The 16516-nt window shown below is 40.1% G+C and overlaps 1 protein-coding gene across 1 annotated transcript in view; it reads right to left on the reverse strand.

The window, feature by feature from the left end:
* Positions 1-917: 917 nt before the first annotated feature.
* The window catches only part of LOC140188577 (tyrosine-protein kinase STYK1), a 90119-nt gene continuing 74520 nt past the window's right edge, over positions 918-16516 (reverse strand). Inside the window, exon 10 of the mRNA XM_072244994.1 lies at positions 918-2097. Within this exon, the coding sequence (XP_072101095.1) occupies positions 1926-2097 (172 nt within the window). The 3' untranslated portion in view covers positions 918-1925. The remainder of the gene's footprint in view (positions 2098-16516) is intronic.

Below are 16516 nucleotides of genomic sequence, written 5' to 3' on the forward strand. Positions count from 1 at the left end.
TAGCATTATGCTCTCTTACATACAGGTATCTTGAGGGAGATATAGGATGCTGGAATTAACAATGTGCATCATGTCTAACAAGAGGAATATTCTAGAAGGGGACGTGTGGTTGTCACAAGCAGTGAGTTCAGAATACAGGCCTTAAGTATCACTGAAAGTGCTAGAGTTAATATCTGAAGGGCAAGGCATGGTAACATCTACCTTTTAGGTATTAACTCTACACTTTCAGTGATATTTAAATAATACACTGCACTGATTAATCTGTTCCTGCACACGAAACTGTCCGCTGTAGGTTTGTAATAGGGATGATCAGTTTCTTATCTGCTTCAACCACTCTACTTGTAATGCAGGCTTTCACTGAATGTTTGAGAAATTCTGCAATCATCTCAACTTTGCACTGCAATGCTAGGTGAATTTTCTTCAGAGAGATGGGATTGTGGTGGGCAGCTTTGACTGAAACACTTGGGAGATTACAAGTTCCTATATTACAAAGAAATACATGTAAATAAACTTGCAGAAAAGAAATTTAGATCTGGTTAACTTATGTCTGCCCTCCAATGCAATCATAATGGGACATTCTCATCAACGTGGAATGGCAGAAGCAGCATTTTGAGATCAGTTCTGGCTTCCTTTATTCATGATACCTTTAAACCCCAGCACCCAGCTCTCCCTGACCTTGGAAGCTTTGCTTTCTTTTTATAAAAATGCCTGATCTGATCGGTTTATGGACAATGCAACAGAACGACCCCATGGAGGAGACTTTCTGTGCCCCAAGCAGTACTCCGAGGTTCAACCTACCTAACATCAGCCACTTTGAAATAGCCCAGAATTCATCCTTTTCACTTGTTGGCCTGTATAACGTACTTTAATGGTGTATTAAATGTTCTGTATAATGAACTAGAATTTACTCAATAAGATGAAGATTTACTTTTTAATTAACATGTAGTTTCATTGAAAGAAATAAAAGAAACAGATCACTTTGTAGAAACAACACTGTGGAAAGTCTATAGGTATTTAACTCTCCATTGACCAAAGGGTGTTACTTGACTAATATGATATGCACGTTTCACTTCATCTTTTTTAAATCAGTAACTCAAAAGACAAGATTGGGGCATAGCAACTGGGATTCAACTTTAAGGACTCTTCATACTCCCTGGTTGTTTTCATCACCGATGCATAGGATCTTATCCCTGAGTTGTATTGTCTCCAAGTGTAACCAACTTTCTATCAGAGTCTAATGTGTGTTAACATTTTAGGTTAGTACAGATAGCCCGAACACCTATCATTGAAATGAAAAACTAGTTGCAGGTATTTGTTAAATATTACTAGTGAAATAAACTGGAGACAAATCTTGGCATAGAATTTGATTCTGTTTTCTTCAAAGGATAAAGTTCATTTCTCCGATGATGTAATAATTATAACTTACGCAACTATTATAACTTTAGCATAATAGCTCATGAAACTTTACTGGTGTCATTTTCTTTACAATTAGTACATACTGCCATGTTCTGTGAATTTTGCTAGTGTATAGCTCTGGCTGGTTGATTTAATAAATGACAATGATCACAAGAAAAAAAGAATCAGGCTCAGATGAATAGAGCGCTGGATTTGTAAGTGGCTTTGTATTTAGATTCAAGCAATCACTGAATTTCACTGACAACAATGTAACCTTTTGTTGCTTGGTATTCTCATCTTTAGAAAGTTCCTCCAAGTCTGCGGTCACAACTCAGTGTTGGATTAATCATTGCATAATCCTAACCATTCACATGTTTTGGTTCTGGCCTCCAGAGTGCAATTCCCAATTCCACATGCAGACAGTATACTGCCACTGAGATTAACACTCATGGTCTGTAATGAGCACATAGCTCCAACCACTTCCAGTTCTGAAATGGTCCTAGTCCAGCTGCATTTGCACATCCTTCTCATTAGAAAATCCCAGCAGTATGTTTGTATTCTTCCAGGTCCAGGCTGTCAGCTACCTGCAGCAATTCAGCTCCATCAGCTGTATTGATCAAGGAATTCAGTTTATTGATCAGCTCTGACCAGTTTGGACGATCATACGCTTTCCACTGCCAGCATTGTTTCATCAAGTCATATCTAGAAGGGAAATAGAAAGAAACAGTTACAACTTGTAATTTTCCAGGATCATATTTATACCCTTAAAATTGATATTAACACTAGAGGGAGCAGCAAACAGGAACAGAAAATCTGGGGGCGAAACATTATTGAAGCCACTATTGCAGATTTCTGCTTCAAACAGAAGTTATGATAATAACATCATAATAATCTTCCCCTCTCCTTGTGGCATCAAATTTGTTCTGAGTAGACATATCACTACAACTGAGCACTGGTGCAGTAACCCCTCTATCAATCGCTTAGCGATTGATGTGAACATTTTGTTAAGATGCTTTTCAGACTTATTTATTTGTACTATTTCCTCTCTTATTCCAACTGAATGGAGCAACATTGTCTGCATATTGTTCCTGCTTTGCTTTTGTTTAACTGAAAAACTGAAAATGGAGGCCATTCCAGCTATCAAATTTGTTCTGGCTCTTTCAAACACGATGACCACTTTGCACGATGATGGACTCCATTTTTGTTTTAATTGTGTTCTTTCTAGTAAAGATGTTCCATAATTTATGCTTTGCTTGTGAATGGTCTGTATCTAATGTTCTGCTGCAAGTAAGCTTTTTTCACTGCACTTGTACATACAGTGCCTATAAAAAGTATTCACCCCCTTTGGAAGTTTTTATGTTTTATTGTTTTACACCACTGAATCACCCTGGATTTAATTTGGCCTTGTTTTTGACACTGATCAACAGAAAAAGACACTTTTGTGTCAAAGTGAAAACAGATCTCTACAAAGTGATCTAAATTAATTCCAAATATAAAACACAAACTCATTGATTGTGATTCAAGTCAGTATTTAGTATATGTAGCTTTAGCAGCAATTACAGTCTTGAGTCTGTGTGGATAGGCATCTATCAGTTTTGCACATCTGGACACTGCAATTTTTCCCCAATCTTCTTTACAAAACGGCTTATGCTTTGACAGATTGCATGGGGATCCTGAGTGAACAGCCCTTTTAAAGTTCAGCCATGAATTCTCAATTGGATCGAGGTCTGGACTCCGACTTGGCCAATCCAGGACATTAACTTTGTTGTTTTTAAGCCATTCCTGTATAGCTTTGGCTTTATGCTTGGGGTCATTGTCTTGCCAGAACCCAAGTCGCAGTTCTCTTGCAGACTGCATCAGGTTTTCCTTCAGGATTTCCCTGTATTTTGCTGCATTCATTTTGCACCCTACCTTCACAAGCCTTACAGGGCCTGCTGCAGTGAAGCATCCCCACAGCTTGATGCAGCCACCACTATGCTTCACGGTAGGATATATGTTTTTGATCATTACAGTGTTTGGCTTACACTAAACATAGCATGAAGTCTGATAGCCACAAAGCTCAATTTTGGTTTCATTAGACCCATGGAACCTTCTTCCAGCTGACTTCAGAGTCTCCCACATGCCTTCTGGCAAACTCTAGCTGAGATTTCATGAGAGTTTTTTCCAACAGTGGTTTTCTCTTTGCCACTCTCCCATAAAGCTGTGACTGGTGAAGCACCTGGGCAACAGTTGTTGTATGTTCCCTCTCTCCTATCTCAGCCACTGAAGCTTGCATCTGCTCCAGAGTTGTCTTAGGTCTCTTGGTAGCTTCCCTCCCTCACTCCTTCTTGCACGGTCACTCAGTTTTTGAGGACAGCTTACTCTCGGCAGATTTACAGCTTTGCCATATTCTTTTCATTTCTTGATGATTAACTTCCCTGTTCTCCAAGAGATATTTAGTGACGTGGAAATTCTCTTGTATCCATCTCCTGGCTTCTGCTTTTCAATAACCTTTTCGCAGAGTCATGTGGAGTGTTCTTTTGTCTTCATGGTGCACTTTTTGACAGATTACTGACTCAGTAGCAGTTAAACCTTCCGGATACAGGTGTATTTTTACTACAATCAATTGAAGCACCTTGACTGTACACAGTGATCTCTATTTAACTATTTATATGACTTTTAAAACCAATTGGCTGCACCAGTCATGATTTGGTGGGTCATATTAAGGGGGGGGTGAATACTTACGCAATTATTTTGTGTTTTATATTTGTAAGCAATTTAGGTCATTTTATGAAAGATCTGCTTTCACCTTGACACAAAATAGTCTCTTTCTGTTGAGCAGCATCACAAAAAGCCAAATTAAATCCACTGTGATTCAGTGTTGTAAAACAATTAAACATGAAAACCTCGGTGGGGGGGTTGTGTGAATACTCTCTATAGGTGCTGTATGCTTGCAGATAAGACTTCATTTCCCTGTCCTGCAACTTCCCCACTTTACACCAAACTTTTTCCCATGATCATATCTTTGAATGCTCTTCAATTCTAAGAACTAACTCTCCCAACCCCAAAACCATTTCTGAAACCTCTTAACAATCATCTATGTCCCTCCACACCCACCTGGAACCTTCATAGTGATTCTCCTACCAAATCTCCAATGGACTGCTTTCCAATCCCAGCATATGATCCTTCCCATTCCTACAATGATCATCTCCCTAAACACACACAGCAACAAGAATCCACTTTCCAAATCCTACTAAACTATTCTCCCTCCATCTCGAGTTCACCCCTTTATGACTGATTCCAATAAATCCTCTCAATGACCTTCCTCTGCAATTCTCTCTCCTGCCTGGAGACATTCTACAACGCAGATACCTCAGCAGAAGGTCAATAAATTGACCAGAGTCCGGTGCTCCCAAGCTATATGAATTCAAATAGCTCAAATTAATTCCTTCTTACACATCTCCACTCCAGTGTGATCCTTTCCACTTTGACTAGCCATTCCAGAGAATCATCTTCTGCATTCTCTCCAAAGTCTTCATAACCTTCCTTAAATGCGATGCCCAGAACTATACAGTGCCTTGTAAAAGTATTCAGCCACCAACCCTTTGGTCACATAAATAAGTAATAAACCAAGGATTTTGATGAATTTCATGAGAATTCTTATTTGTGGATCACATGCCCCTTTTTTTCACAGTAGAGCCCAAAGAACAGGGAAAATTATACAGCTTGAAGAACTAAAAATTCAAAAACTGAAATGTCAACTGTTCAAAAGTATTAACCCCCCCTTTGCTCAGTACTTAGTTGAACCACCTCTCGCAGCTATTACAGACAGTGATCATTTTGGATAAGTCTCTATTAACCTTACACAATGTGATGGAGCAAGATTTGCCCATTCATCCTTGCAAAATTGCTCAAGCTGTGCCAGGTTAGTGGGGGAGCAGCAGTGGACAGCAATCTTGAAGCCTTACCAGAAATGCTCGATCGGTTTAAAGTCAGGACTCTAAGTGGGACATTAATTTTCTTCATTTGAAGATATTCCATAGTTGCTCTGGCAGTGTACTTTGGGTTGTTGTCCTGCTGAAAGACGAACTCCCACCCCAGTTTAAGCTTTCTGGCAGAGGCTAGTAAGTTCTTGTCCAGGATCTCTCTGTATTTAGCAGTATTCATCTTTCCATTAATCATGACCAGATTTCCTGTCCCTGCGACTGAAAAGCATCTCCATAGCATGATGCTACATGCTTTACAGAAAAGTTCCACTTTAGACTCATCTGACCACAAGACCCTTATCCACCCCTTTACAATATCTCCTAAGTGACGCTTTGCAAAGCATTAACAGGCAAGGACATGATTTTTTTTAAGCCAGGGCTTCTCCCTTGACAATCTTCCAGAAATAACTTTTTTAATGCAAGGCTTAGAGATTGTGGAGCCATGATACATCTCCAGTTGCAGCCACTGACTTGTGCAGCTCACTTAGTAGCTGCTGGTGTCATAGTAGCCACTCTTACTACTATAAGCCTCTCTCATAGTAGCCTCATTCTACTCTGGTACCCTGACCAAGGCAGTGTGGCTCTGGTTTCATATTCTTTTCCAGCATTTCATGATGAACTGCACTGAACTCAGAGGCATGTTCAGTGGTTTTAAAATTGTCTTGTACCCTTCTCCAGATTTACGCTTTCCTGGACTTGTTTTAAATGCTCTTTTGTCTTCATTTTGGTTTGGTCTGTTGAAAATCTACCATACTGTTGGAGCCTACAGAGAGAAGGGGCAATTATTCTTATGAATTCATTGAAAACAGACTATCCCCCAATTTTCTACATCAACAAACTGGGTGAGTTGGTAAGATAATATGCAGCTGAGGAAAGTTAGCGCAGTATTTATAAAGGGGATGAATACTTTTTCAGCTTCACAATTTTGGCTTTTAATTTAGCAAATGCTTGAGGGGTTTTGGAACTTTTCTTTTGATTTGTCATGTTTTGTAGATTAGCTCAGAAATCCTACTTCTATATATTTTAAATTTAAAAAATGAGACAGTACCATGTGAACATTGTTGTGGAGGCTGAGTATGTTTTCAAGGCACCGTACCCAATGCATTATCTGTGCTCAGTAGTGTTTTATACAGCTTGGTTTTACTTTCTGGCTTTTGCACTTGTTCCTCTATCAACAGATGAATTTGTGACATTGACCGGTACATGCGATTGAAATATAGCAATCGTGGAAAAAAATTTTAAGGGACAGGCAGAATTGGCAACTCAATATACCAGGGTATCAATACTTCTGATGTGACAGAGGTGGAGATCAAAGATGAAGGGGAGCTGCTACATTGATGAGACCACAAGATATAGGAGCAAACCTAGGCCATTTGGCCCATCGAGTCTGCTCTGCCATTTTATCATGGCTGATCCATTTTTCCCTTCAGCCCAAATCTCCTGCCTTCTCCCTGTATCTATTCATGCCTTGACCAATGAAGAATCTGTCAACCTCTGCCTTAAATATTCAGAGGTTATATTTAACCTCTGAGCCCTTAAGAGCCAGTGATCACAATATGATTGAGATCAACTTGAAATTTGATAGAAAGAAAGTTAAGTATGACATAGCAATATTTCAGTGGAGTAAAGGAAATTACAATGGTATGAGAGAGGAGCTGGTCAAAATAAATTGGAAGGAGCAGCTGGCAAGGACGACATGTAGCTATGGAGGCCAGGTCGCTGTGTGTATTTAAAGCAGAGATTGATAAGTTCTTGATTGCAACAGCATCAAAGGTTACAGGGAGAAGGCCGGGGAATGGGGCCACAGATTCACTACTCTCTGGCTGAAGAAATTCTTCCTCATCTCTGTTCTAAAAGGATGAACCTCTATTCTGAGACTGTGTCCTCTGGTCCGAGACTCTCCCACCACAGGAAACATTCTCTCCACGTCCACTCTATCAAGAGCTTTCACTGTTCAATAGGTTTCAATTAGGTCACCCCTTATTCTTCTGAATTCTAGTGAATACAGGCCCAGAGCCATCACATGCTCATCATTAGACAAGCTGTACAATCCTGGAATCATTTTCATGATTTCCTTTGAAGCCTCTCCAGTGTCAGCACATCCTTTCTAAGGGACCCAAAACTGCTTACAATGCTCCAAGTGAGGCCTCACTAATGTTTTCTCTTCACTTACAGAATAGACCACCCTTTTATTTCTTCTAGCAAAGTGCATGACCATATACTTTCACTTCTTTGTCTACTCTCCTAATGTTTAAGTCCTTCTGTAGCCTCTCTACTTCCTCAAAACTACCTGCCCCTCCATCTGACTTTGTATTGTCTACAAACTTTGCAACAACGTCATCAATTCCATCATCCAAATCATTGATATATAACAGAAAAAGCAGTCCCAATATAGACCCCTGATGAACACACCAGTCACCGACAGTGAACTAGATAAGGCTCCCTCTATTCTCACTCTTTGGCTCCTGCCAATCAGCCAATGCTCTATCCATGCTAGTATCTTTCCTGTAATGTCATGGGCTCTTAACGTGTTAAGCAGCCTCTGTGTGACACCTTGTCAAAGGCCTTCTGAAAGCCCAAGTACATAACATCAACTAATTCTCCTTTATCCATCCTGCTTGCTATTTCTTCAAAATGTTCCAACAGATTTGTCAGGCAAGATTTTCCCTTAAGAAAATCGCGCTGACTACGGTCTATTTTATCATGTACCTCAAGTACCTCGAAACCACATTCTTAACTATCAACTCCAACATCTTCCCAACCACTGAGGTCAGATTAACTAGCATGTAATTTCCTTTCTTCTGCCTCTCCCCCTTCTGGAAGAGTGGAGTTACATTGGCAATTTTCCAGACTCCAGAAGCCCTTGATTCTTGAAAGATCATTACTAATGCCTCCACAATCTCTTTAGCCTCTTTCAGAACCCTAGGGTGTCAACTATCTGGTCCAGCTGACTTACCTGCTTCCAGACCTTTCTATTTCCCAAGAACCTTCTCTCTCGTAATGGCAACCTCTAACACTTCTGCCCCCTGACACTCTAGAATTTCTATCATACTGCTAATGTTTTCCGGTGAAGACTGATGCAAAGCACTTATTCAGTTAATGTGCCATTTGCTTGTCCCCATTACTATTTCCCCCCTGTGACATTTACTGGGAGCATTGCAGATGAAGGGCCAGAAACATTGCTGAGGATCCCTACCACCCACCCCACAATCTCTTTCACCCACTATTGTCAAGGAGGTGGTAGAGGAACATCAGTCCTAGGACTGTCAGACTGTGTAACAGCTTCTTCTCCAGGTTGAGAGACTGAAGAATACCCTGCAACCAACGAGGTCTCCTCACTAATACAGCGAGCTGTTTACCGCACACTACATGCACTTTAAATCATATCTCATTAATTTATCTGTGGTAATATTTTGTTTTTGTGCTGTGTGGTATATGCTTTGTAGGTGGTCTAGAGGAATGTTGTTTCATTTGCTTGTATACATGTACAGTCAGATGACAAACTTAAACTTGAAGCAGGTCAACTCCTGCGCAAGGAGTGACTTGGATCTGCTACAATTTGCATACCATCACAACAGTTCAATAGCAGATGCCATTTCATTGGCTTTTCACTTGGCTCTGAAGATCTGGATAGTGAAGATGCATACATCAGGATGCTTTTCATTGACTACAGCTCAGCATTCAGCACTTTCATACCCTTCACACTAATTCCCAAGCCTGAAGACTCCTTGATAACTCCTAGTGCAACTGAATCCTTGATTTCTTCACTTGTAGACCCCAGTTAGTATGGACCGGCAGTATCTCCTCCACAATCACAATCAGCACAGGTGCACCAGAAGGTTGTGTGCTTACCCCCTGCTCTACCCACATTATACCGTACCTACGATTGTGAGGCAAAGTACAACTCCAACGCCATGCTGAAGTTTGCTGACGACACCACTATTGTTGGCCAAATCAAAGATGGTGCTGAATCGGCATATAGGAGGGAGATTGAAAATCTGGTTGGATGGTGCCACAACAACCACCGCTCACTCAGTCAGCACACCAAACCGATGATTATTGACTACAGTAGGAAGAAAATGGAGATCCATGAGCCAGTCCTCATTAGGGGATTGAAGGTGGAGAGGGTCAGCAACTTTAAATTCCTTGTCATTACGAATCAGAAGATCGGTCCTGAGACTAGACCATAAGTGCCATTATGGAAAAGGCATGACACCACTTCAACTTTCTTCAAAGTTTGCACAGATTCAGCATGTTATCTAAAACTTTGACCAATTTCCATAGATGTATAGTGAATAGTATGTTGACTGGTTGCATCACTATACAGGAATGCCAATGCCAAAACAATGGGAAAGCCTACAAAAGGAAGTAGATACAGCCCAGTCCATCACAAGCAAAGCCCTCTCCAGTACTGAGTACATCTATAAAGGATACTGCCACAGGAAAGCAGCATCCATCAAACACTCCAACTATCAGGACATGCTGTCTTCTTGCTGCTGCCTTTGGGAAGGAAGCTGTAGGTCCCACATCACCACATTCAGGAACAGTGATTACCCTACAACCATCAGCTCGTGAAACAGCACGAACAAGTTCACTCTAGTCTGAACTGATTCCACTTACTTCCAAGTACTCCTCAACTTATGTTCTCAGTATTATTTGTTTAGTTTTTTTTGGGTATTTGCAGTTTGTCTTATTTTGCATATTTTCTGGTTTGTCAGTCTTTGTGTGTGGTTTTTCATTGACTGTACTGTATTTTTCTGTTCTATTGTGAATGCCTGCAAAATGAACCTCAAAATAGTATATGGTGATATAAGTATATTGATAATAAAGTTACTTTGTACTTTTGAAATAACCATAACCATATAACAATTACAGCATGGAAACAGGCCATCTTGGCCCTTCTAGTCCATGCTGAACTCTTACTCTCACCTAGTCCCACCGACCTGCACTCAGTCCATAACCCTCCATTCCTTTCCTGTCCAATTTAACTTTAAATGACAACATCGAACCTGCCTCAACCATTTCTGCTGGAAGCTCGTTCCACATAGCTACCACTCTCTGAGTAAAGAAGATCCCCCTCATGTTGCCCCTAAACTTTTGCCCTTTAACTCTCAACTCATGTCCTCCTGTTTGAATCTCCCCCATTCTCAATGGAAAAAGCCTATCCACGTCAACTCTGTCCATCCCCTTCATAATTTTAAATACCTCTATCAAGTCCCCCCTCAACCTTCTACGCTCCAAAGAATAAAGACCCAACTTGTTCAGCCTTTCTCTGTAACTTAGGAGATGAAAGCCAGGTAAGATTCTCTGTAAATAAAGCTAATCTTTCTTTCAAATGAGTTTTAGGGAAAACTAGTGGAAGAGGAGATTGCTCTGAGCACCAGAAGAGACTCAGTGAGGTAAAATAGCCTCTTCCATGACACAAGGCAATATGAACTGTTTTGGGTGTCAACATCAGAGAGATTATATTCGCAAACACGACAAAATCTACAAATGCCGGAAATTCAAGTAACACACACAAAATGCTGGTGGAACACAGCAGACTACACAGCATCTATAGGAAGAAGTATAGGCTCTTGGCTTCATCCCTCCCCCTCCTGTCTTCTCCTATCATTTCGGGTCTCTCCCTCCCAAATCTCTTACTATCTCTTTTTTCCATTAGTCCTGATGAAGGGCCTCGACCCAAAACGTCGACTGTACTTCTTCCTATAGATGCTGCCTGGCCTGCTGTGTTCCACCAGCATTTTGTGTGTGTTGCTAGAGAGATTATATTTTCCACTTTTGATCAGAGAAGATTGTATGCATTTGCATTTTTGTACAGTTTTGTTGGCAACAAGTTACTCGCAGTCATTGACAAGTTTTATCCCAAATACTTAGTTACTCCCACTCTGCAGCATCCACTGTAGGAGTGATGCTGGGGCAGGGAGCTATCTCTGTCACCTTCATGCCTCTGTTGCAGCCAATGTCAAGTCCACAAAGATCTGGTTTGAAGATTTTCAGGAAAAGGGTGGCCACAGCAATCAATAACGCCAGAATCCCGACTTAATGAGAGCATCGACATGACGGGTCACTGTAGAATCTAACACGGCTGGTCTCATGAACGCAGAGTACGTCAAAATGTATAATCCTAAAATAGCTGGAGTTTGGAAACAGTGTCAAGACTCATTATTAGATACAAGAGTGACAAGACACAAAGACTTTTAAATTGTACCCACAATACAGAATGTGATTAATAGGACCAGTCAGATGTTAACAACTCGAGTCATCAGTAATTTAATGCAAGATGTGTTCACCAGCAATGCACTGCATTGATCAACAGTCAAAATCGATTTGTTATGTAACGCTAGAAGGGGAAATGAAGTAGGATCGTATCCAGCAGTGATCTGGCAGAGCTGATTGAAGTCCTGCTGAAGGGTCTCGGCCTGAAGCATTGACTATACCATTTTCCATAGATGCTGCCTGGCCTGCTGAGTTCCTCCAGCATTTTGTGTGTGTTCCTTGGATTTCCAGCATCTGCAGACTTTTTTATGTTTGTGAAGTCAGCCCTTGGCTGCTGGAATACTGCTGTATTACAAATCTTATCTGCATTACAAATAAGTTGAAACTTATTTAAGCTTTCCCCATAACTCAGGTCCTCAAGTCCTGGCAATATCCTTGTAAATTTTCTTGGTATTCTTTTAACCTTATTGACATCTTTTCTGTAGGTGCATGAACAAAACTGCACACAATACTCCAAATTAGGTCTCAAATTAAATCTTATACAATTTCAACACAATAACCCAATTGCTGTACTCAATAATTTGATTTATGAAAACCAGTATGAAAAACTTTCTATTCCAGGGCTCCAATAATAATCTGATGTAAATATTTATATTTTGCTGTTGCTGAGGAACACTACAATTACCAAGTTTCTGAGTATATTAGTATCCCTTGCAACTGTAGTATGCCATCGTACAGCACAATGATTATCCTTTGTTAGCCACAAAGCACATTAGGCTACGAGATGAGCTTGAGCTCAACAATGTGACAGCTGTATATCCACTGACCTCATTAGCCATGAGCCGCTCCAGTGACTGCTTCACTCTAATAATGTATTTTCACTTATGGGTTCAGTAACTATGCTAAACTACTCCCGAACAAGGTCCTTAGCCCCTACCATTCAGAATAACCTATCTTTGGAAAATAAAGCACAATGGACAAAGCATACTGAATTCTACAAATATATTTTTGGCTTTTAGTTAAACTGAAGTGCTGATCTTGTTCATTGCCAATTTTGTCATTGTTTATTCCCTGTCATCCTAGTCAGCATAATCACTCCACAACACGAAGTTGGCAAGATTCCACCTGTCAAAAGGTAACATACAAGGTCTTCTCAAATGATTTCAGCTTCAAATAACTTGAATGATCTGTCCTTTATGGGGAAAATATGTAACAATGGAGGCAGAAGCGTATTTTTCTTACACATTTTTATAATTTTTTACCCATCAGCAAATAACAGGAGCTAAAGAACAACCATTTTCACTGAATGCAATGCAATTGTTGCAATCTTACAGACTGTTAAGTAATTAATAGTCTCCAAAAACATATAAAAAAATGAAGTATTTGGTAGCACAACTTTACAAGAAATGTACGAACTTAAAATTATTTATTAACCGCCTGAGACTTTATATCGTCTCTTATAACATAGGAAGCCATTCACACCTTCAAGTTTGCATGACAGCAATCTTTTGTAACACACGCAAAATGCTGGAGGAACTCAACAGGTCAGGCAGTATCTGTGGACAGGAATGAAGAGTCAGTGTTTTGGGCTGAGACCCTTGATCAGCGCTGGAAAGAAAGAGGGAAGAAGTCAGGATAAGGTGGTGGATGGAAGGGAATGAATACAGCTATAGGTAACACCAGGTGAGGGGAAGGTAGGTGGATGGAGATGGGGATGAAGTGAGAAGCTGGGAGATGATAGGTGAAAACAAAGGAATCTGGTGGGAGAGTGGACCATGAGAGAAAGGGAAGGAGGAAGGACACCATTGGTTCAAGCCCTCTGATACAACATGGTTGCTCAACAGAGGATGAAAACAAACAGCAGACAAAGATAGGAACCAGCATTTTTTCCATTTTTTTTCCAGTTCTCTTCCTGAACTTGTATCCTTTGCCTCAAGATTCAAATTCAAAGAAAAATAAACCCTCATTTAAGGTCTGTATGTCTGTCTAGGTACCAAATCCGATGCGGAATTTGGTGACCATGGTTTTCCATATAGATCTATCCTTCATTCTTTGGATGACTTCCATTTCCTCGATGTGTAGCCACCTGGCTATGCTTTTGATGTACATAAGCCGAGGTCTTCCTCTAGGTTTACTCCCCTCAATCTTTCCAGAGAGTATGAGTTTTTCTAGTTCATCTTTCCACATGATGTTGTCTTTCTCTTATTGTTGGTATGAGTGATCAAACTGCTTGGGCTCTTCTGAGAACTTCTTCATTTGATGTGTGTGTGGTCCATGATATTTTTAACATTCTCCTGTAGAACCATAATTCAGCTGCTTCTAGTCTCTTTTCCATTGCTGGGGAAATGGTCCAGCATTCACTTCCATAAGTCAGGATAGAATAAATGTAGCGCTGCTGTATTCTGTTTTTAGTGTACGTGCTCATCTTTCTGTCTGTTAATATGGTCTTCATTTTTTGGAAAGCTTCTTTCGCCATTGCTATTCTGTATTTGATATCGGTGTCGCACCTGCCATTATTTGTTATTAGGCTGCCAAGGTATTTGAATTTGTTGACTTGTTTGATGTTTGTATTTCTGATCTTGATCACACATTGTGGGATGTTTGTCTTTCTGGAGATGACCATGCTTTCTGTCTTCTTGGTGTTGATGGAGAGGCCCCTGCGATTACTTTCTGTTGCCACTATAGTGAGTAGTTCTTGAAGTTTTGTTTCTGAGTCAGCTATTAGTATGATGTCATCAGCATATCTGATGTTATTTATATTATGGCCTCCAATTGTGAATCCTTTGATGTCTTTGATACTTTTCAAGATATTTTCACTGTACAGGTTGAATAAGTCTGGCGAAAAGACACAGCCTTGCCTGACTCCTCTCATGATATTCACATACTCACTCATTTCTCCTTCTATTCTGATGGATGCTGTCTGGTCCCAGTATAAGTTTCTTTAGAAACGTATATCTTTCCCATCTATGTCAAGATCTTGAAGCATTTCCAGAAGATCTTGCTGTCTGACAGTGTCAAAAGCTTTTGTATAGTCAATGAAAGGTGTCTTTTTGTACCTGGATGGCTCACTCACAGACCATCCGTAGCATGAAAATTGCATTTCAGTTTTCCACAAAGCTGCATTTTTCTTTACTGATTTCTGGTTTTATACAGCGTCTTGACTCATCATGATTACTCTGAGAATAATTTTTGCCACGTGGCTCATCAGGCTTATTGTAAGATGTAACCCACATTCTGTTGCTCCCTCTTTCTTTGGAAGTGTGATGAACACTGATTTACTTAAATCATCAGGTATCTCCCCATGATCATAGATTTCATTTGCTATTTCTGTTATTTTCTCTATTCCAAAATCTTCGAAGGCCAGTATCATTTCAACAGCTATGTTGTCTGGACCAGTTGCTCTGTTATGTTTTGTTTTATTTATGGCTGCTTGAGTTTCTGATTTTAGAATGATAGGTCCTTCAAGATTCTTCTTTATGTTCGGTTTTTCTCCTCTTTGGTCTTCAAAAAGTTCTTTTATATATTCTGTCCATCTGTTTAGGATTTCCTCTTTGTTCATAATTAAGCTGCCATCTTTCGCCTTGATGCATCCACTTGCTGAGCAAGGTAATTTCCCCGTTAGTTCTTTAATCGTATTGTGCATCAACTTTGTTCCAGGGTTATGAGTTTGTAGCCTTTCTATTTCTGAACATTTCTTATTTAGCCATCTGTCTTTAGCTTCTCTGCATTTTCTTTTTATTGTCTTATCAAGTTGTTTGTATTCTTTGCTGTCTCTTAGTTTGATGGTCTGTTTTTGTTGTATCAATTGTATTATATCTTCAGTTATCCATTTCTTCTTACTTTTCCATTCTTTTTGTGGGCTGGTTTCTTTTGCAGCTACAACCATGGATTCCTTCAGTATGTCCCAGAAAGATTTGCCTCCTTCATCCTGCAACAATTGAAAACCGTTTTTCACCTTGATTGTGTATTCTGTTTTCAGATGAGGGTTGTTTTGTAGTTGTTGATAGTCCAGTGGTTCTAATCTTTTTGGTTTCTTTAATTTTCTCATTCTTATTTTCATTTTGCAAATGATTGGTATGTGGTCGCTTCCACAGTCTGCTCCAGGGTAGCTTTTAGATTGAGTTATCGAGTTTTTGAATCTGTTATTGATTGTTATGTAGTCAATTTGATTTTTGTTGTTCCCATCTGGGCTTCTCCATGTCCATTTCCTTCTTGGATATTGTTTAAACCAAGTGTTGGTGATTGTCTGATTGTTTTACACCATGATATAAGCTTTTCTCCTCTTTCATTTCTTTCTCCCAATCCCTGGTCTCCAACAATATGGTCTTCTCTTCCCTCACCAACTTTTGCATTGAAGTCTCCCATGACTATGATGGTTTCTTGTGATTTGTATTCTTCTAGTGCTTTGTCTAGGGAGTGGTAGAAGGCATCAATTTCTTCCTCTGAGCTTGCCATTGTGGGCGCATATACTTGGATGATAGAGATGTTGTTTTGTTGTCCTTTTAGCTTGATTAGCATCATTCTGTCTGAGATATGCCAGTATCCTTGCAGGCTCTTGGATGTTTCTTTGTCTAAGATGATTGTAACACCCTTTTCATGTTTATCTCCACCAGAGTATATCATCTTGTAGTCGTCTGACTAGAGTACTCCAGTGCCCTTCCATCTTATTTCACTTAGGTCTAGGATGCTGACCTCTAGCCTCTTCATTTCTAATTTTACGTTTTCTAGCTTACCAGCTTGGTGCAGGGTTCGAACATTCCAAGTGGCAATTCGCAGTCTCTTGTTCTTGCAGACAGCAGTGGTATGACGATCCGGGCTCACCTGTCTGTTTACACGATATCCTGTACCGAGCGAGGTGTCCACACTATTTGGAAGTGGGCTGCCAGTTAGGCTGTTGTCTTTTACATTTGTGTATGTACTGACCATGGTTGTACTAG

This window comes from Mobula birostris, chromosome 27 (genome assembly GCF_030028105.1).
Source record: "Mobula birostris isolate sMobBir1 chromosome 27, sMobBir1.hap1, whole genome shotgun sequence".
NCBI classification, from domain to species: Eukaryota; Metazoa; Chordata; class Chondrichthyes; order Myliobatiformes; family Myliobatidae; genus Mobula; species Mobula birostris.